We start from the raw sequence: 20820 nt of genomic DNA on the forward strand, positions 1-20820 counted from the left end.
TTGGTCTGATACAAGGAAGCTATCAGGACTACCCAATCAGAGTCAGAGCAGGGCGCGCCATACTTAAAGGTTCTTTGGGAAAGCCATGAAACGAGCTGGTGGTGCGAATGGTTTCCCTCATTTAAATTTCATAATGATCCTTAAAACGTGAAGCCAAGCTGCAGACGCTGATGTTAAAGGTGTTCATATACTTAAGGTTTTTTTTACAATGCACTTCATAGCCTAGATGGATGTATTACACAGGGCCTTTAACCTTTGATAGGTGGCTGATGTAAAAATCATACCCACTTCAGCAGGAAATTCCTCATCACTGACCATCCAGGACTATTTTAATATTTGTGTTTTGGCTTCTGCTGATTTCCCAGCATGCCTCAGTGTGGCTAGAGAAGAAGAGAGCAGGAGAATGTGCATGTACTATAACTAAGGAAGTCTCTAGATAAACTGACAATGAGCCTCAGGCTTCTTCACTCCTGCTTTTAGATCCTCAAACATCATGGAGAAAACTCTAAGCGGTCCTGAGAGCTCGGTTTGAACTGAAATACTTTCTGCATGAGTGTGCACGACCGCCGAGTAAACACTGATCTGGATTTATGTCTTTATGTGAGATGGAGAGTTAGGGCTGGAAATAAGTGGCAGTGAAGATTTACAGGCTTCTTTAAGTATGACAATAGATCTGTATGATTTAACCAAGACAACCACGAATACCCATGTACCTAGAACTCTAATCGCTGGTTAAATGCAGTCAGGGAAGTTTCAAAGGTGTGAGCTGGTGTGATCGTTTTTCTAACCGTGTCCTAACAGTGTGCAAGCATTAGATGTCATATTTAGCAGCATCCTTTAAACTTTGCTCTGTAAATTACAGTTTCTTGTTAATCAGTGTGATCTCTAGTCCTTTTATTTTGAAGGGACGAGTGGCACCCAAGGTTAAAGTTTGCCATTGTGTTAACAGAGTCAGAGTATAACATCTCAAGCATGCATTTGGATATTTTTAATAGAGATGCATGATATTATCAGTGGTATCAGTATTGGCAAATATTAAACTTTCTGCTAATATTTAGATCCGATAATTAGCCTGTGTATTTCAGGATACATTGACTGTAATTTTTGTCCATATATACTAATAAATTTTGTCCATATGTTCTAATAAATTAGTGGAGTTTTGGGCTGAACCATCAGACCTATGTCAGCTGAGATCTTTTTCTTTATTCGTCCTCATTATTTAAACTTTAAGGTGTTTTTAAGAACTAAAGTTTGTTTCCTTAGTCATCCTCAAACCTTAAAGTGTGTCTAAATGGACTAAAATTTGTTGTCTGAAAAGCTTATTTAAATATTGGTATCAGCTGAAATGAATTGGTAAATTTCGGTATATTTGACATCAGCAAACATTGAATATCGTGCGTGCCTAATTTTTAATTTAGCACTACCTGTCAAACAGGCTAACACGCTCTATGAGTGAGAGAGGGAAAGAAAATCATGAAAACTTTTTTTGTAGGACACTCTTGGTGCATGGTCCTCTTCCTCACTCCTTCATCAGTAAACCTTTATTTAGATTTATACTGAGCAAAGTTTAACTAGGAGGACAGGTCTAGATTATTCTCTTTAGTATGCAGTTTATGAAAATCCAACATTAATCCACCATCTGCTCAACTCTAAGCAAAATTAGATTCACTTCTGTTCAGTTTAATGAGCTTTACTGGCAATTCATCTGCCTGTACTGCCAAAGAAAAACAAATAATTCTAAAGAAATATTCTATACAGTAACAGAAAAACAGACGAGGTTAGTATAATGTTTATCCAAATCTAGGTTTAACTTTACAAATTACAGATTCAAGTTCAATGTCTACATTTTAAGTTTTTACAGATTAGCATGTAAAACTATGGTGAAAAAAATCATGCAGCAAAGACAGAGAGGTGAGGAAAAAGTTCATTTGACAGGGAGATACAGAGAGGAAAAGGGAGATGCATGAAAGAAAGAGGGAAACTAGAGCAAAGAGAAGAGGGAAGATGCAAAAAGGAAACAAGGGGAGATCCAGAAAAAAGAGATGAGGGAGATGCAGAAAGAGAGACGATGGAGGTGTAGAAAAAGAAAAGAGGGAAATGCAGACAGAGAGAAGTGGGAGATAAAGTGGACAATAGAGTGATGCAGAAAGAGAAAGGAGGGAGATTAAGAAGGAACAAAATGAGGGAGATGTAGAAATAAAAACACTGAATAAATTGATAAGAAGGGAAAAGGGGGAGGTGCAGAAAAAAATGAGAGTGTATGAGGGATGGGTTGCTGCAGAACAAATGAGGGGGTAGATGAGAAAAAGAGAAGAAGGGATGCAGAAAGAGAGACACAACATGCAGTAAAAGAAAGGGGGAGATTTAGTAGAAATGAAGGAAATGCAGAGAGACAAGTAGTAGATAAAAGACTAAAGAGGAGGGTGACGTAGACGGAGAGGGGAGTAGGTTTAAGGGGACAAAAGGGAAGACATAGAAAAAAACAAGGGAAATGCAGACAAAGAAAAATGTATGGCTCTCATGACCATTAATCTGTCTATTTTCTTGGATATGGATCGAATGTAAGTAATGATGGTAACAATATGAGAAGAATCAGCAGTCATAGTCATGTCTGATAGAGGACTGAAAGCTATAATATTAGCATTAGCAGCTGAGATGATGTTGATAAAGGTGACAGATATTGATAACAGTTAAAGTAGAGCTGACGGATCCACAGCAGCGGGCCGTCTGCAGAAGATTCCAGACTGTTCATATCTACGTCACTGTGAGCGCAGAGAGGAAAATATGAATGAGGCAATGAGGGAAAAACATCACAGAAACAGGCGAATCAAACTGATGCCGCTGACACTCACTCATGTCACATACTGTTAGGACACTGTGTCAGTAAGGTGCTGTCTTTCATCTTCTGTCTCTCTTGTCCTCACTCCCTCCCCTCTCAGTCTCTCTCTCCTGGCTGCTGACTCAGAGGGCGAGCGAGACGATCCTCCCTCTGAGCTCAGGTGAGCTTCAGGTGTCCCTCTCTTCTTGCCTTGTCCTTTTGCTCCTTTTGTCTGTGTAGAACACTTGAAGCAGAGATCTGTGCTAAATTCTACTGGTTCATTTACAGATTGATTAGACAGCTGGTCATTGCTATCGGTTGTTTATTTTATAAACGTTTTTACAGTGCTAGAGTCCAAATTTTCCCTCTAAACATAAATTAGGATTCTTTTCCTGGTCCACACAAAGGTGGGTGTGTTCAGAGGTTTCCTCAAATACATCTACAACCATCAGTGCAGAAAATAACTGTTTTCAGAAAGACCCACCTGTGTCTGAACTGGACCATCATCAGAATCCAACAGTAGAGGTGTGATTTAGACAAAGTAAGAATACTGAGAGGATATTTATAATAAACTTTGAAAATGTTTAACTTTGTTGACTCTACCATCCATGACTGACTTTGTGCTCTCCATATCCCAGGAAAGCGGAGGCGTCTGGGGCCAGAGAGAGTCCGGTAGGGTCGCTATCAGAGGCTCCGAGAACAGGAGGAGGAGGAGGAGGAGGAGGGAGCAGCTTGTCGGAGCAGAGCCACAGCAGAAACGGTCAGAGTTCATTACTTCATCATCAGTTTGTCTGTAGAGTCTGAAACAATTGTTCTGAGGCTGTTTCTTCAGCTATGGTTAAAAAGATGTCTCTGTGTTTTTGGAGTTGGGTTGTATAAAGACCTTGGCAATAGTAGAGGCGTTAGCCTCCAGAGGCTTCAGTCTGTCGACAGTTTAAGGTTCGGCTGAGTAAGAGGCATGAAATATAGGCCTAATTTTGTTACTTCCTGCTGCCAGCAGGGGGCACTTGAGTTGTTTACATGTGGGCATGTTTGGTGTGATACTGTTGACCTGGGGGAAACAAAAAGCTTCAGCAACACTTGAACAACTTTATCAGATCGACACGTTTCAGTTTGTGGCCTTCATCAGGGTCATTAAGAAACACACAGCAAACATTTAACTACGAGTATGTCTGTTAAAAATGAGAGTAATGAGAGTTTTATCTCTCAAGGTTTTTAATCTAGCACTTTAAAATGACCCCAGCATGCACTTTAACCCCGCCCTCACTTCCTCTCAGCATTCTAACACAAATTTGGTGTCAGTTTCCTGTAAGACCCTCCCCCTGCCTTTCTGACAGCGTCTGTTGGTCATAAATCACACCATCATTAAATCAACCCACTGGGACTGTTTTCTTATTGGCACTGACTATGGCCACAAGCTGAAATGTGTGGTCTGCTAAAGTTGTTCTCTAAACTACAAGTGTTGCTGGAGATTTCTGTTTTGCTTCTTCATTCTCCATAAATCTTGGAAGTCAGAGAAGTTGTGCCAGAATTACCCACTTCAGTCTGTTACTGCTGACTCGCCAGAAAATTCTGAAGAACATAGAAGAATGCAAACAGAAGCGAGAACACTCATTCAGCATCATCAAAAAAAGTTTTATTCTAAAATGTAAATGAAGATAGTGGACTTCCTGTTAGGGTTTGTGTTCCAGATTCAGGATCAATGTGAAATTTGGTGATGAGTGAGATAAAGCACTGAAAGGTTTAGTGGGATTATGTTGATGGATTACTGCAAACAGAGTAATAAAAAGTTATCCATCTCTGGGCCCAGTGACGGCCCTGTCCTGGGTTGAACACTCAAGATTTGGACAAATTCTGATCTTCATCTTGTGTAGAATGAATAAAAAAACTGGAGTCAGTCAGATAAAATCCCTCAAAGAGTTTGTTAAAATGTGAAGCCTTATTGGTAGAAATGTGAAAAATGTACCCAAAAATGTTTTTAGTGTGCCTCCTGTACATTTTAGAGGATGTCCCAAGACATTTTTTTTCCCAGACATGGAATATATGTGTATCAATTCTAACACGTTTTCATTTTATTTTATTTATTTAACCTTTGTTTAACCAGATAAAACCCATTGAGACCGAGATCTCTTTTACAAGGGTCACCTGGCCAAGATGTCAGCAGCACACGTCATAAAACAATACATTTCAGGGACAGAATACAACAATAAATTAAAACAAATAGTACTTTTTGAAAGTGCATAGGTAATTGCAGATAAAGTAGCTTGTGGATGATAATTTTCTGGAAATTTTGGTGAGTTTTTCAGCATGTTAAAGCCCCAAAATTAGCGATTTAGTTTCCGAAATAGAACAAACGAGAATGGCTAGAATTTCTGTTGGGTGCTCGCTCTGAGGTCAGGCCCTAACAAGGCCAGTCTATTAAGAGAGCATAAGAACTTAAAATATGATAGAATGGACGGGGATTGAAGGCCTTAACTCAAGCAGAGCCAAAGGTCAGGGGATAGAAGTGTGTTTTTAGGTTTGATTTATAAACAGGCAGTGAGGGGGACAGTCAACATGGGGGAATAGACAGCCCCCTCTCTCTCAGCTGGATGAGGCTGAGGTATTCACTTTTGTGTCTATGCAGTGATAGTAGAGGAGCATGTTGATAGAGGGGGGTAAATATTGTAGGGTCTGTTGTTTCCTCTCTTAGTTTAGTGGTGGAGCGTTAAACCTAACCACCTGGCTATCTGACACCTCTTTCTGCCGTTCAGTTTGATACCAGTGAGTTTAATAAAAGCTTCTTCTCTTCCTGCAGGAGCATCAAACTCCAGAGAGAGAGGATTCAGAGAGTCCAAGACCCCCATTGATAAAACAGGATCTCTGCATTTAGGTACAACTCAGTCCATTACTTGTCTTATAGGGAACAGTTCTAATGACAATGAGAGATGATAACGTTAAACTCTTTATTTTACAGATGACGATGTCGAATACGACGACGACTTTAACAGGTAGGACCGACAAACTTCAGGTCACACCTTCCATTCACACTCTTTCACTTCATTCACTCCATAGTCACACACTGATGGCAGAGACGGTTCAGTCAAAACAACAGTTTTTTGGCTTTTTAATAGGTTCAATCTATCTGGGTATTTTTGCCCAAATGATGCTGTCTCTCCTCTTTCTTGGTGGGATTGTTTCATCTAAATAAATGGTAGTAAATGGGAAAGACGTGGTCAATAGGGAATAGGCATAAAATATCTTTTATGAATCACCTGTAATCTGTGACATTGTTTTAGTTGATACATGGATATCAAATCTTGACATCTTCAGAGCAGAACCCTCCAGTTATCTTTGACTTCCAAATCAGGGGGCGCTGTTGCAGTGTTGTTCACACACCTCACTGGTTAACCGAGTTACATCAGGTTGAATAATCAAATGTCAGTTTTATTTCTTTTCTCCTCTCCTTCTTCGAGTAAAGGCACAGTTCCTGTGAAGTTTAGCTTTCTTTTGTCCTTCGTTGTGTTTTGTTGCTCCGGCTTGAACTGTTGGCAACACGTAGGCGATGAGGATGGTTACCGGACACGTGGTCACCCTCTGAATAAAACAAATCAAGAAAGAAAATGTTAGACAATAAAGGTTAATTGTTTTCTGTTTTTTAGTCATCGGTCCGATCTCTCAAAGAGTGAGGTCAGTATCGGTGAGGAGATTGAGGAAGTCTCCATCGAAGGACCGGAGAACAGCGATAAGGTGATCACATTGACCTGTTGGAGGTTTTCTTTTTCCGTACTGTCCCTTTAAATGCTCCCATTAACCCTCATGATGCTGTTTGTTGTGCAGTTTGATGAAACCACCCAGGACCTAAGCGTTTCTCAGCTCAGTCAGAGTCACGGAGCCGACTACATGGAGGAGGTGGCCTGAACTTCCCATCATCCACCACGCCACAAGCTCCCATCATGCATCTCTTTGTATCAACGATATTTAAGTCTGTACAGTTTCAATGAGAATAATAAATCCTTTTGTTTAAAGAGCTTGTTGATGACTGGTGTCGGTCTTGTTTCCATTAAGGTGGGGGGGAAATATTTTAGGGTCTGTGTCTAAGGAGGAGAATCAAGCTTACAATCTTAGCTTAGAAAAAGGAATAGTCATGTTTGCTGAAAAACTACGTAGCATCTGGTTGGTGAAACAACCCGGTCTGAACCCTCTCATTGGTGGAAGTCTGACCTTTGACATAATCAACATATGACACAATCATTTTGACAACATACTTATTCTGGACTCGCCCGGTCATCGTTGGGTGTGCAGATCTGGCCTAAAATCTGGCTTTAAGTCTTCTAGTCAGTAGCCAGATGTCCCTACAGTGACATTTTCCAGTTCCTCCTGAGGGGTTCTAAGGCCAGATGGGGTATTTAATCTCCTCCAATGAGGTCTAGGTCTACCCTGGGGTCTACCCTGGAGTCGGCAAAAGTGGTTTTGGTTCTTAAGCAGATGTTGTTTTAGAGGTGGAAGGAGGAAATTTGGAGCGCACTTGTGAAGCGAGACAGCGAGGTCTCTCTCTGTCTCTCTCTCTCTCTCTCTCTGTGTGTCTCTCTCTCCCCTCAGCTGTGTATTCAGTGTGTTGAGCAGCAGATTTATCTCCACCATCACCAGGACAAGCAGCACGACCAGACAGCGACCGGTGAGTTCTGCTTTTTATTTCTCTCTAACTTAACTCTTTCTTTTTTTCTGTCTGCTTATATTGTCACTCTTTCATGAAAAATACCTGTATTATTCTTCCTCTACTTCTTGTTTAGCACTTTATTCTCACATCTGGTTTTAATGCCTCTCCTTTAGTTTCTCTTAAAGTCTTAAACTTCTCTCTTTAACTCTTAAACCCTGATCAGGAGGTTAGGTTAAAAACACTGAATATTTGTACTAAATTTTTCCATAACTGATGATATTATTTGTCAAATAAGATTCCTCTCACTTTGGGTTGTTTTACCTTGAAATTCAACAGGAAGTGAGGTTTAAAAGGTGATGTTTTTTTTTAACAATGTTCAGGAAACCACAGCACGTTTTTAGAAAGAAACTAACGGTGACTCACCTCACAAAACCATCAGAATCTTCTATTTCTACTTTCACTTGTTTGTAATTTTCTTGTTTTTGAGACTTTGAAAAAAATTAGAGTCTTGTATAATAAGCTGCCACTATTTAAAATAAAATAGAGATGGGATCTCTGTTGTAACAACCAAAATTCCAAAAAAAAGGACGCTGTGGAAAATGTCAAAAACAGAATAATTGTCAAATGTCATAAACTCATATTTAATTCATAGTAGAACATAAACTACATATCAGATGTTGAAACTGATTTCATGAAAAATACTAGCTCATTCTGAATTTGATGGCGGCAACACATATCAAAAATGTAGGGACAGGGCCATGCTTACCATTCTGTCCCCTTCTCTTTTAATAACAGTATGTAAAGTCTAAAGAGATTAGTTGATGGGTAAGGAATGTTGTCCCATTCTGGTCTGATGAAGGATAGCTGCTCAACAGTGCTGGGTCTTCTTTGCAGGATTCTTCTTTTTATGATGCTCCAATGGTGAAAGGTATGGACTGCAGGCAGGCCAGCTCAGTACCCGGACTTTTCTCATGTGAGACCATGCTGTTGTGATAGATGTGGTCTGTGGTTTAGCATCGTCTTGCTGAAGCAGACAAGGTCTTTCCTGACAGAGACGTTGTCTGGATGGGAGTATATGTTGCTCTAAAACCTCTCTCTGCTTCTCAGCATTGATAGTTCCTTTCCAGATGTTAGAGCTGCCCACGCCATAGGCACTAATGCAACCCCATACCATCAGAGATGCAGGCTTTAGAACTGAACAGGGAGAACAAGCTGGATGCGTCCCTCTCTTTAGTCCACAGGACATGATGCCCAAAAATAATTTCAAATTTTGATTAATCTGACCACAGAACAGTTTTCCATTTTTCCTCGGTCCATGTTAAATGAGCTATGGTCCAGAGAAGATGGCGGTGTTTCTGGGTCCTGTTCACCTATGGCTTCTTCTCTCCATGATCCAGCTTTAACTGTGGATGGCACGGCCAATTGTGCTGACAGACAATGATTTCTGGAAGTGTTTCTGAACTCATGGAGTGATTTCAGTACAGAATCATGCCTGTTTTTAATGCAATGGCCCAAAGGGCCTGAAGCACCACATTATGTAATAACGCCGCATTATGTAATAATGTAATACATTTTCCATCCATCATGTAATAATGTAATTTTCTAAACCACTAAGCGGTTAGGGTTGGGGCAAGGTAGTAGGCTAAGTGTTTAGTCTAGAGCCCTGAAGGGGGGTTAGGTTTAGGCATAAGTCACTTAGCAGTTAGTGTTAGGGCAAGGTAGTTGGGTAGGGCATACCTTGGAGCCCACACTAAGTCCTATGGTTAGGGTTATTACATAATGCAGTGTTATTACATAATGTGGCTTTACAGGGCCCCTTCAGCCTTGTTCCTTGCTCACAGAGATTTCTCCAGATTCTCTGAATCTTTCTGGTGATATTCTGGACTGTAGATGGTGGGATAGACTAAGCCTTCACTATTTTACATTGAGGAATATTTTTATGACATTTTTCCACAAATTTAAAATGCAGTTTTTCACAGATTGGTGAACCCCTGCCCATCTTTACTTCTAAGAGACTCTGCCTCTCTAAAATGCTCCTTTTATACCCAGTCATGTAACCAACCTGTTGCCAACTAACCAAATTAGTTGCAAAGTGCTCCTCCAGCTGTTTTCCTTAGTACCTCTTACTTTACCAGATTTTTGTTGCCCCATCCCAACTTTTTTGAGACATGTTGCTGCCAACAAATTCAAAATTAGCTAATATTTGTCATGAAATGGTAAACTGTCTCAGTTTCGACATCTGATATGGTGTTTATGTTCTATTGTGAATACAATATAGGTCTATGAGATTTGGCGATCATTGCATTCCGTTTTTTTATCTTACATTTTACACAGTGCCCCAACTTTTTTGGAATTTGGGACATAAACTTTATGTGCAGTTCTAAATGTCTGATCCAAATAAAAGTCACATCAAATTAAATTAGAAAAAATGAGGGTTGTCTTAATTTTCACATTTGACAAAGAAATTACCTCCATTTCTACACCTCTGTCCCCATTTGAGCAGCCATGTTTATGAGTATTCACAAGGCAGTCTAGGAGATTTTCTCTAACACAGTTAGGATTCTCTTCCATTCCAAAAATAATAAGGACACCCCACCCAATCTGTAATTTCTAAAACTTTGGAAAAGGGCACGGGGGGAAATTTGGATTGTGCCCAAGTGTTTATGCCTGATTATGTCCCTTTTTTTCATATTGTGTTTTTTTTTTTTTAGCAAGTAATGAACATGAGGCTTCATCACCTTGACCTTTGACCACCAAAATCCTATCAGTTTTTCTTTGAGTTTGAAGAAAGTCCCTCAAAGGGTTCACAAGAAGAGCCCAGATAGACGGACAAATTGTCTGATCTACCAGTGTATTAAGTTTAAAATTCTGGTTTCATGACGTCCCTGGAGTAAGTCAACAAAAATAAAATGGTACGTCATTTTCCTGTAATCACTAAATTTGTCCCTGATGGGTTTCTGTAGAACCACTTGTCACTGTCTTCATTTCTCTGTGCTGTTGATGACGTTTGAAACCATCATTCCTCTATGACAGGGGGCATGAATGGCTAGTTTCAAGGAAGTCCTTTGAGCTTTGTAAACAGCTGAAAAGTGACACAGCAGTTTTAACCACTTGGCCTCATCAACACCATCACGCTGTGTCTATCGGTCCTCACAGAGACAGAATTATAGATCAAATTGAACGTCATCGTTCCTTTGAGAAACAGGAAAAATCAGTTCATTCTGAGTGAAGCTGTTTTTTTATTTCATGTTTCCCGTCTTACACGCTGAGATGATGACTAATCTTCATCAGCGAATAGTTAGAACTGAAATGTGAAGATTCATTAATTCCAAATTACATGACTCAAAACCTTCTAACAAAGGTCACGTTGATTATCATCCTCTTTTTCTAGGTACACAAAGATTTCAGCAGCAGAAACAAACACTGAGTTTGATTCTCTGGTGTTTAACTTCAACTGACATTTGAAATATGGGAAGTCTGAAGGAACAAAAAAAAAAAAAAACACATAACAAGCAGAAGTTGAGAGCAGGAACACTGTTTGAGGAAGTTTTGGTTCTAAAAGAAGACCACTCTTTTTCTCCTTTAAGCTCTGTTTGTTTATCTGCAGACTGGCAGAAGTGCAGCAAACTTTAAAGTTAATGAGGCTTCACACTTTTATATCCCCCCTGAAAACAGGCAGAGACAATCAGACGTCTCCTGTCTGTTGATGGGAGTCTGCAGTGACGCCGTATTTTTGCAGGCCAGTCCTGAAGTTAGCATCAGATTTTTTCCATCAACTAAACAACCCGACCATTGCTTTTTGGAATATTAAGCTCTGATCTTTTCTAGGAAAGACTATTCTTAGTGAGAACATCAAAATGTGAAGTTTGAATCAAAATAGCACGAGTGCTAAACACACAGAAAGTTAATGTTGAGGAGAATAGGTCAAATTGTCAAGAAAAAGATGTAGAAATGAGGGAAAAAGACATTAAATTTGAGGAAAAAGTTGAAATGTTAAGAACATTCAACATTTAACAAGTTTAGAAAGTCAGGGAAAGGAGTTGAAATACTGAGGAAAGAAATCTGGAGAAAAAGTTTAAATTATTTATTTATTAAGTTCATTTGATAGGGACAATGCAAATTACATAGTGCAACTTCAGCCTGTCACAAAAAAGCGAGAAGTAACTAGTGTTTCACATGTAGAGATTATAGCTTTTGCTAGTTTCTATATCCTGTCCCTTGTTAGGCTTTTAGAGAATGAAAGAAAGTAAAAGTTGAGATATCAAGTTTGCATAGAAATTGCATAAAGACAGTTACACTTGATTACAAAAACCTAAAAGACAACATAGTAAAATGTTACATCATAGATACATAAAATTACAGTAAAACATGGAATAGTTAAAAGTGCTCACATCTCTGATTTTATTTTAGCCACTCTAACATTTTTGTTAAGTCTTTATGTCTTGTGTTAGGAAGTCATGTTGTGAAAAAAGTGAATAAGTTGAGAACAGAAGTTGAAATGTTGAGAAAAGGTCAACGGGAAAAGAACTGAGGTATCAATAAAAAAAAATTGGAAAGGAGTCAGAAAAGTTCATAATACTTAGGGAAATTAATTGATCAAATGTGTAAAACTGTTGAAATGTTGAGAAAAATATGTAAAAAGGAGTGGACTGTGAAAAATGAAAAAAAATTAAAATGTTAAACAAAGTCAACATGTCACAAAAGTCAAAATGCAAAAAAGCTGAAATGTTAAGAATTGAATGACCATTTTCTAAAATATCAATTGACTTTCAATGGAAATGTTGATGAAAAAACATAAAATGGCATGCCAGAAAGTTTGTCTTACAAACAAAAAGTCAACATGTCTTAAAAGCTCAACTGTCACAAAAAGTGAAAGTGAAAGAAATGTAAATGCTGGGACAATAGAAATAAATAAAGTTGGGATGGTGATAGTAGAAATGTTCCAGGTATGGTGACATATTGGAAAAAAAAAAGTTGAATTCTTGAGGAAAAAAAGTTCTGTCAATGGGAAAGTTAAGAGTCAAGAGAGTATAAAAATGCTGAGAAAAAAGTTTAAATGTCAAGAGAGTTGTGAAAATCTTAAGGAAATTATTGAAATAGTAAAGAGAAAGAAGTTAAGATGCCAAGAGAGTTGTGAAGAATGTTGAAAAAGTTAGGATAGTGTAAGAAAAATAAAATGTAAAGGCTATGGTGAAAATGTTCAGGAAAAGGTTGAAATAGTGAAAAGAAAAAAAATGTGTTAAAATGGCAAGAGAAAGTGGAAAAGTCAAGAGAATAGTGAAAATGTTGAGATAAAAAAGTTGAATTGTACAGAAAATAATGAAAATGTTAAAAATTAAAAATCTAATAAAAAGGGTGTTGAGGAGAAAGTTAAGATGTCAAGGGATTTTAAAATATATTGAGGAAAAAAGCTGAAATGTAATGAGAATAGTAAAACTATTGCAACAAAGTCATTTAAATGTCAAGAAAAATGTGAAAATGTTGAGGAAAAAGTTGGAATAGTGAAGAGAAAAAGTTAAGATATCAAGAATGTTGTGAAAAAGGTGGGTATAGTGTGAAAAAGTAGAAATGTTGAGTGTAGTGAAAATGTTGAGAAAAAGTGAATTGTCAAGAGAATAATGAAAATGTTAAGATTAGTAAAAAAGTTGAAATGTTGAGGGAAAAGTTAAAATGTCAAGAGAATGTAGAAAATGTGGAATAAGTTGAAACAAAGTTTTTCAACAGCAGGGATCTAATAACATGGGAAAATACAATTGAAATGCAAGACAATACTGAAAATGTTAAGAAAATTGAAAAGTTGAAAGATTGATTTAAAAAAGTTGGCATAGTCAAAATGTTGAGGGAAAATGTCAAAAATATAAATTTTTAAGATAAAATTGTTAAAACGATGGTATTAAAGTCATCGATAGTTGTTTTATTTCACCAGTTTGTCTGATTCTTTTTCTTTTTTTTTTTTGTTGTCTTTTTGACTTTTCCTGAAGTGGCCATGAAAAAGAAACCATATTATTTTCTTTCACACGCCAAAGCCTTAAAATCCTACATATCTTTCCATTTAGTCATCTGTTTATTTTGAAAAGGAGAGTGTCTTTAACTGTAAGAAATTCTGGTCAATCAGGAGCATGTTCCCCCTGTAACACATGTTTTTAGGCCACTTGTAAATGCCCCTGTGTGAACACAGGTTCATTCGAGGTAGTTATGTAACAATGGAGTAGATCAGTCCTTGATTCAGACCAGAGCAATAGTCTATGGGTGTGAAAACGCCCCTTTATATTCTTCCATATTTACTTGAAAATCTCTCTAAGAGATGGAAATGAGCTTACTTCAGAAGGAACATGAACAAACATGGTTGAGATACTGAAGTTATTGTGTGAAGATAGTGATATAAAGAACTTGTGAAGCTGATGTTGATGAAGATGTGAGAATGTGTGAAGATATTGATAAATAGAACGTGTGAAGCTGATGATGATGTAGAAGTGAGATGTACAGAAGGTTATGTGTGAAGACATTGATAAGAGTGCATGTGCGGGTAGATGAAACCACAGATTACAGATAAAGTGGGTCACCCCACATTTCAGACCATACTGACCTGTTTTTCTGCACCAGCCTCCGAGCATTCACACACCTGAAGACAAACACATTCTCATTTTCAACACCTTCATCAACCACAACTGGAGCACTCGACAGCAGCAGAACAAAGTGTGCGGCTGCTGTTACACTAATAATCCAACAGTGTGGCATTTCTGCTTCATCTGAATATCTCTCCATGTCAGTGGTTTAGGGTTTTACATCACTCTGTGGGGAAAGAATCAAAGAAACAAGTCACTTCTCTACTCTGGAGGCTTTAGTGAAACAAATTGAAAACAAGACTTTTTTTTTACTTAGGGGAAATAATTTAGAAAAGAAAGGTTGAGAAAACTGTGATAGCATGTTTTAAAATATTACAGCCTCCCTTATCTCTGCAGTCTGAAATAATCACTCATAAAACTGACAAAAGACGTACAATACAATTTTATGGTGGTAAAATTAATCTCCTAAGATGAATTTTCCTGGTATGCAAAATGTAACCACAGTGGCCTAAGAACTCCAGTGTCCTATATAAGGGCTAAGAGCTCCCCACATAAATTTAAGGATAAATCTCTTGACATAAAACAAATTTTATGGGTTTTGAAATTAGTCTGAATATCCAGACAGGAGTTTTGTATCAAAGGGAAAAAGCCGAAATGTTGAGGAAAAATGTCAACATGTTAGGACAAATACAGTAATGAGACAAAACACAAAAAAGAGAAAAAAATGCCAGAAAAAGTTGAAATGTTAGGGAAAGTATAGGGAAAGTTGAATTATTATAATTATGCTTGTGGTGCAAATATAGAATAGAGGAGAACTCAAATTTTAGAATTCTCCGTGCGTGAGACGTGCTGCATTTCTGAGATCAGCCCTTACACTGGCTGCCAGTCTGAAACAGGTTACTGCAGAGGAACAGTGAGGATCACATCATGGAACTGGGACATCATGGCGCCAGCACGGACCAAAACATGGCGGTCTCCTGGTTAATTTATAAACTCAAATGACTCAAAATGCAGATATTGAGTGAGTATTTTAGTTCAATAAGTATATGAGACATACAAATATCTATCCAACAAGATGAATTTGTCTGATCATGCAGGGTTCCTTTTAAGAAAAACAGTTGAGGAAAAAAGTTAAAATGTTTAGAAAAACATTTGAAATGTCAACAGAGTAGTGAAAATTGTGAGTAAAAAAGTTAAAATGTTTAGAAAAATTGTTGAGATGTCAACAGGATAGAGAAAATGTTGAGAAAAAGTTAAAATATTTAGAAAAACAGTTGAAATGTCAACAGAATAGAGAAAATAGTGAGTCAAAAAGTTAAATGTTTAGAAAAACAGTTGAAATGTCAACAGAATAGAGAAAATGTTGGGTAAAAAAGTCAGAATGTTTAGAAAAACAGTTGAAATGTCAACAGAATAGTGAAAATGTTGAGAAAAAAAGTTAAAATGCTTAGAAAAACAGTTGAAATGTCAAGGGTATAGTGGAAATGTTGGGTAAAAAGTCAAGAAAGAATTTAAAACAGTTGAAATGTTAAGAGCTTAGTAAAAAGGTGGGGGAAAAAAGTTAAAATGTTTAGAAAAACAGTTGAAATGTAAAGGGTTTAGTGGAAATGTTGGTTAAGAAAGTCAAGAAAGAATTTAAAAAGTATCCAAAAAGTAAGTGTTGGGAGGAAAAACTCGAAACCTTAAAAATGTCAAAAAGATTTCTCGTAAGAAAAAAGGTTAATAAAAATCACACTGCTGAGTTGTGTTTGGGTTTTTCAGAGTAACAGACACTCTAATGTATAAGTATGTTGTGCTTGCAAATGCTTAGCTATAGCATTGTCTCCACACAGTAGCAATAAATCAGGTCTGAGTGTCAAACGAAAAAAAACCTCAGAATAAAATCAGCTGTCTGTACATATAGTGATAGAGATGTCTTTCTGCCTTGGTCTTTTTCCTTAAAGACTTTGGTGAACTGTATCTTTACATTTTTTTTATATTTCACCTCTGACAAACAACATTTTTATTTAGTGTTTTTCTGAATTACTGCCTCCTCACTGTTGACCCCAAATACATGCTCTGCTTCTGTTCTTTGTTTGCAGTTGCACATGATGATGGAGGTCACCGACTATGGAGATTATTCCAACCAATCATATTATGACTACAATTCCACAGATTATCCGAGAGAAGAACCATGTAATCACCTGAAGAACCAGAGTGTTGAGCTTGTGATTGGTCCTTATGTCCACTCCATCATCTGCATCCTGGGCTTCGTGGGGAACAGTCTGGTGATCGTCACCTACGCCTTCTACAAGAGGACAAAGTCCATGACTGACGTCTACCTGCTCAACGTGGCCATTGCAGACCTGGTGTTTGTGGTGTTACTGCCTCTCATCGTCTACAACGAGCTGACGGCGTGGTCCATGGGGCCGGTCGCCTGCAAGCTACTGCGTGGCTCCTACAGCGTCAACCTCTACAGCGGCATGCTGCTGCTCGCCTGCATCAGCACTGACCGCTACATTGCCATCGTCCAGGCCCGCCGCAGCTTCAGACTGCGCTCTCTGCAGTACAGTCGCCTCATCTGCACCATCGTCTGGGTCTTTGCCTTACTGCTGTCCGTCCCTTCCTTCTACTTTTACAACCGGTATGATGCATCTCCCAGTGAGAGCTTCTTTATCACTGAGGAGATGGACTGGGTTCCGGACTTTGAGCCTTCTCATTATGTCTGTGAGTTCAAGTTCATGGACACCACTATAGCCAAGAAAGCAAGGGTGGCGATACCCAGCACCCAGCTGGCTGTGGGTTTCTTCCTGCCACTGCTCATCATGGTCTTCTGCTACACCGCCGTCATCATCACCCTGCTCAAAGCCAAAAACTTTCAGCGGCACAAGGCGGTGCGGGTGGTGCTGGTGGTAGTGGCGGTGTTCGTCATCTGCCACCTTCCCTACAACGTCACACTGCTGTATGACACCATCACCATGTTTGGAGAAATGACATGTGAAGACTCAGATGCCTTACTCACAGCCAAGACAGTGACGCAAACCATTGCCTACCTGCACTGCTGCCTGAACCCGGTCCTGTACGCCTTTGTGGGGGTGAAGTTCAGAAACCATTTCAGGAGGATCGTCCGGGATGTTTGGTGTCTGGGGAAGAGGTACATCGCACCACGACGCTTCTCCAGGACCACCTCAGAGGTTTTCATGTCCACACGCCGTTCGGTTGACGGAACCAGTGAAAATGGCTCGTCTTTCACCATGTGAGGATGCCAGGCGGGTTCATCTGTGGCTCCGTCTGATGTGGAAGAGAAAATGTTGGAACTGCGATGCCTAGCTCAAGGCCTGATTGTCCTGGAAGAAAAACCAGATCTAAGTCTATCGTTTTATAACCTGTGTTGTTCAGGCTGTGCAACTAAAGTCACAATGTCAACAAGAAATTACCCTTTTATTTAACAAGAATCATCTCAAAGTTTAAAAGCCTGGTATCAAAGCAACCCCGTTTATCAAAGCACTCCTGGACCTTGTCTTCAGCTGAGACAAAACACCAGACTTTTACAGATAAATAAATTCTCTCCCATTTAAAATCAGACTTCATTTTTACCACTGAAACGCCGGACAGGAACACATCTAGAGATAAAGTATGTTGACAATTAGATGGACTACTCTTGTGCAACAACAAAAGCCAAATCAGGTTTCACTGAAGTACCCCCCCCACATTCAGACAGTCCACCTAAATTATTAAGCTAAGAAAAGATGGCAAATATGACCCCAAGTGAGTTAACTGAATTAAAAAGTTATTGGGATGTTCTGCAATAAGGACGGTCAATGCTGACAGGTTATGTCATGGTCAGACTGCACAATATTTCTGCAATGATTTGAAGGTCACTGTGTCAGATTAGGCAATCACAGAGCTATTTGTGCCATGACTCAACCAATGAACATGATGGACTACGCAGTGGTACCCCACCAGTCATCAGGACCATTGGGATGATGCTGCAAGGAGGACAGATGGGGCTGGACGACACCTGGAAAGAAGCCTGTAAACAAACGTTCTGTGTTTACTGTGCTGTTTTGTATCTATTTGTCTGTCCAAACATTTTGATGAATGCTGTGCTAGCTTGATGCTAAAACTAATGGCAGTTACTCACTGGGTTGCCATTTTGGGCCAGCATTTCTGTTTTTTCAGTCTGTCGTGGTCGTTCCTCAACAACATATCGTAAATGCAGGGATTATGACAAAGATTGACCAACTTCTCCTCTGTCTCAAACTTCCACTCTCACAGCACCAACTTCATCACTCTTCTTACCTTCAATGTTTGTTTAGTTTACTTTTGTGTCTTTTGCATGTGCAGAGCACTCTGTACTCTCATTGGTCACTGGCATGACAGAACGCCTATCTGTAAGGAGATTGTTAGGCTTCACAGATGTGGCCTTGAACCCCTAGACAGCTGTAATGGGCTATGAAAATGGTTAGAACATGTAGCCTGACCCTGCCTTGGTTAAAACAGGCAATAAGGGCAAAAAGGGGAAAATATATCAGGGGAAAACATTTGAACACGTAGGTTATAAAGTGTCAAAAATAGGTAATGGGTGGTAATTCAGGCAGGAAATGGTTAAAAAAGGGGTTAAAACGTGTCAAAAATGGTTTACAAAGGGGTAATATGGGCAAAATATGGGCAAAAGGCATTTGAATGTGAAAATGGGGTATAACTGGCAACTATGGGCAGATAGGGTGGTAAAGATGGGTTAAAAATGATCAATAGAGGGTTTTAAGTGGCAAACGTGGGCAGAAAATGTAGTAAAGAGGGGTTGAAATTTTTAAGAAATTAGTAAAAATGGACTAAAATTAGTTTAAGAATAACAACAAGTGGTTAATGAATACAATAAGGGCAAAAAAGAGAAAAGAAGCAGGGAAAATTGTGAAAATAGGTTTTAAATGGAGATTATTGGCAGAAAAAGTGGTAAAAATGAATGAAAATGGGTTAGAAGTGGGAAATAAAGGTGGTAAAAAATGTTAAATGAGTATCAAGTGGGCAGTGTGGGCAGAGAAGTGGTAGAAATGGTTTACAGGGGCAAATAGGGGCAGAAGATTGATAAAAAATGGTTAAGAAGTGTCAAAAAAGGGTTTATATGTAGCTAATATGGGCAAAAGGCATTTGAATGTGTTGAAAATGGGGTATAACTGGCAACTGTTGGCAGATAGAGTGGTAAAGATGGGTTAAAAATTATCAATAGAGGGTTTTAAGTGGCAAACATGGGCAGAAAAAGTGGTAAAGAGGGGTTGAAATTTGTAGTAAATTAGTAAAAATGGGCTAAAATTTGTTTAAGAATAGCAACGAGTGGTTAATAGATGCAATAAGGGCAAAAAGAGAAAAAAAGGCAGGGAAAAATTGTGAAAATAGGTTTCAAATGGCATATATCGGCAGAAAAAGTGCTGAAAGTGGGTTAAAAGTGGCAAATAGGGGCAGAAAATGTGTTGAAAATGGGTTAGAAGTGGGGAAAAAGGTAGTTAAAAGTGTCAGATGAGCGGCCAGTGTGGGCAGAAGAAGGTGATAGAAATGGGTTACAGGTGGCAAATAGGGGAAGAAGATTGGTACAAAGTGGAAAAAATGAGTCGAAATGGTTCACAAATGAGAATGTGAGCAGACAGTTGGCAGAAAAAGTGGTTAAAAATGTCAAAAATGGTGACAAATGTGACAAAAACTGGTAAAAAGAGGCCAAAAAGTGGCAAAAAGGGTGTATTTGGTCAGGAAGAAGTGGGGAAAGAGAGTTAAAAAGTAGTGAAACAAGGTTGAAATGAACACAGATAAACATTTTCAACATTAAAACCCAACAAAAGCTTGGCACACTTTTTAGCTCCAAAATTGGGAGCTGTTAGAAAAGATTTTAGTTCCAATGCCACCAAGCAACAGATTTACTGATGTCATTGATAAAACCTAACTGGGTGTTTTAGGGGCCCTGCCAGTTCTGTGGGCAGGCCTGGGTAACATGATGGACAAACTCCTTACACAAGTGTGCTCGGGTACAGAACAATGTCACTGATGTAAAAGCAGAAAAGCGGGGGAGGGGGGAGCAACTGCACCTGGGCACACGATGAAACAATCATATATGAAGGGAAAACACCTTCAGTTTCACTGATGTAGCAGTGCAGCGTCAGCTTTAAAGGTCAACATCATATAATAAATGAATTAAACTCCATAATCAACAGAAGGGGAACCATTTATGGAACGCTGACAATATGGATCTAAAATACTTCTATGAGAAACTCACATTAATGGAACTTAGACATCTGATTCATAATTTAAACACAGTTAATCTGCTGAGAGCTTTTTAAAGTTTGTAAGGTGTTTTATTGATGTGTCTTCTTTCTTTTTAAATATTTTTCTGTATTGCTTTGTTTAATTTTGCTTAACACACATACCCATTCATGCACACAGAGGATCCTGAACTTGTTGATGTTAGCGCCTCCTGCTGGATGAACTGTGCGACTTCCTGTCCTTGTGTATGGCAGGCACCTTGGATAAGAGATTGAATTTATTTAAAATAAAATCAGTTCAAATAAAGCTGGATACAAGTTTCATATGCAAGCTCTGATTTCTGAATGAAGTGTTTAAATATTTGATGATTTATTAAATCATTTTTTACTACAAATGTGAAGCTTTTTAACTTTGCGTACAGCCGTTCCTCTACACCATCATCACTTTAAACAAAGGCTGACTGCACACCAGATGATTTACAAATACAGCCTCTATAAAAACTATTCACCTTGTTGGATGTTTTACCCTTTTTAATGAGTTTATAAATCAATTATGGTCAATATCAT

The 20820-nt window shown here is 38.6% G+C and overlaps 2 protein-coding genes across 6 annotated transcripts in view; both read left to right on the top strand.

Annotated features, from left to right (window-relative positions):
• The window catches only part of cep43 (centrosomal protein 43), a 36526-nt gene extending 29699 nt beyond the window's left edge, over window positions 1–6827 (top strand). For 3 of the 5 annotated variants that reach the window (XM_041805826.1, XM_041805828.1, XM_041805827.1), the window contains 6 exons: window positions 2940–2999; window positions 3457–3578; window positions 5616–5690; window positions 5775–5808; window positions 6460–6547; window positions 6638–6827. In XM_041805826.1, the coding sequence (XP_041661760.1) occupies window positions 2940–2999; window positions 3457–3578; window positions 5616–5690; window positions 5775–5808; window positions 6460–6547; window positions 6638–6718 (460 nt within the window). In that variant the 3' untranslated portion in view covers window positions 6719–6827. The remainder of the gene's footprint in view (window positions 1–2939; window positions 3000–3456; window positions 3579–5615; window positions 5691–5774; window positions 5809–6459; window positions 6548–6637) is intronic. The other 2 variants (XM_041805829.1, XM_041805830.1) reach the window with 1 other exon arrangement.
• Window positions 6828–7393: 566 nt separating this feature from the next.
• ccr6a (chemokine (C-C motif) receptor 6a) lies at window positions 7394–20502 on the top strand. Its single transcript, XM_041804685.1, has 2 exons — window positions 7394–7475; window positions 16105–20502. Exon 2 carries the CDS (start codon window positions 16111–16113, stop codon window positions 17260–17262), a length of 1152 nt encoding a protein of 383 aa, XP_041660619.1. The 5' UTR covers window positions 7394–7475; window positions 16105–16110; the 3' UTR covers window positions 17263–20502.
• The last annotated feature ends 318 nt before the right edge of the window (window positions 20503–20820 follow it).

Source organism: Cheilinus undulatus, linkage group 14 (genome assembly GCF_018320785.1).
Source record: "Cheilinus undulatus linkage group 14, ASM1832078v1, whole genome shotgun sequence".
NCBI classification, from domain to species: Eukaryota; Metazoa; Chordata; class Actinopteri; order Labriformes; family Labridae; genus Cheilinus; species Cheilinus undulatus.

Excerpts from the sequence above, each read along its gene's own strand:
- ccr6a (XM_041804685.1), top strand. The coding sequence starts at position 16,111 with ATGATGATGGAGGTCACCGACTATGGAGATTATTCCAACCAATCATAT.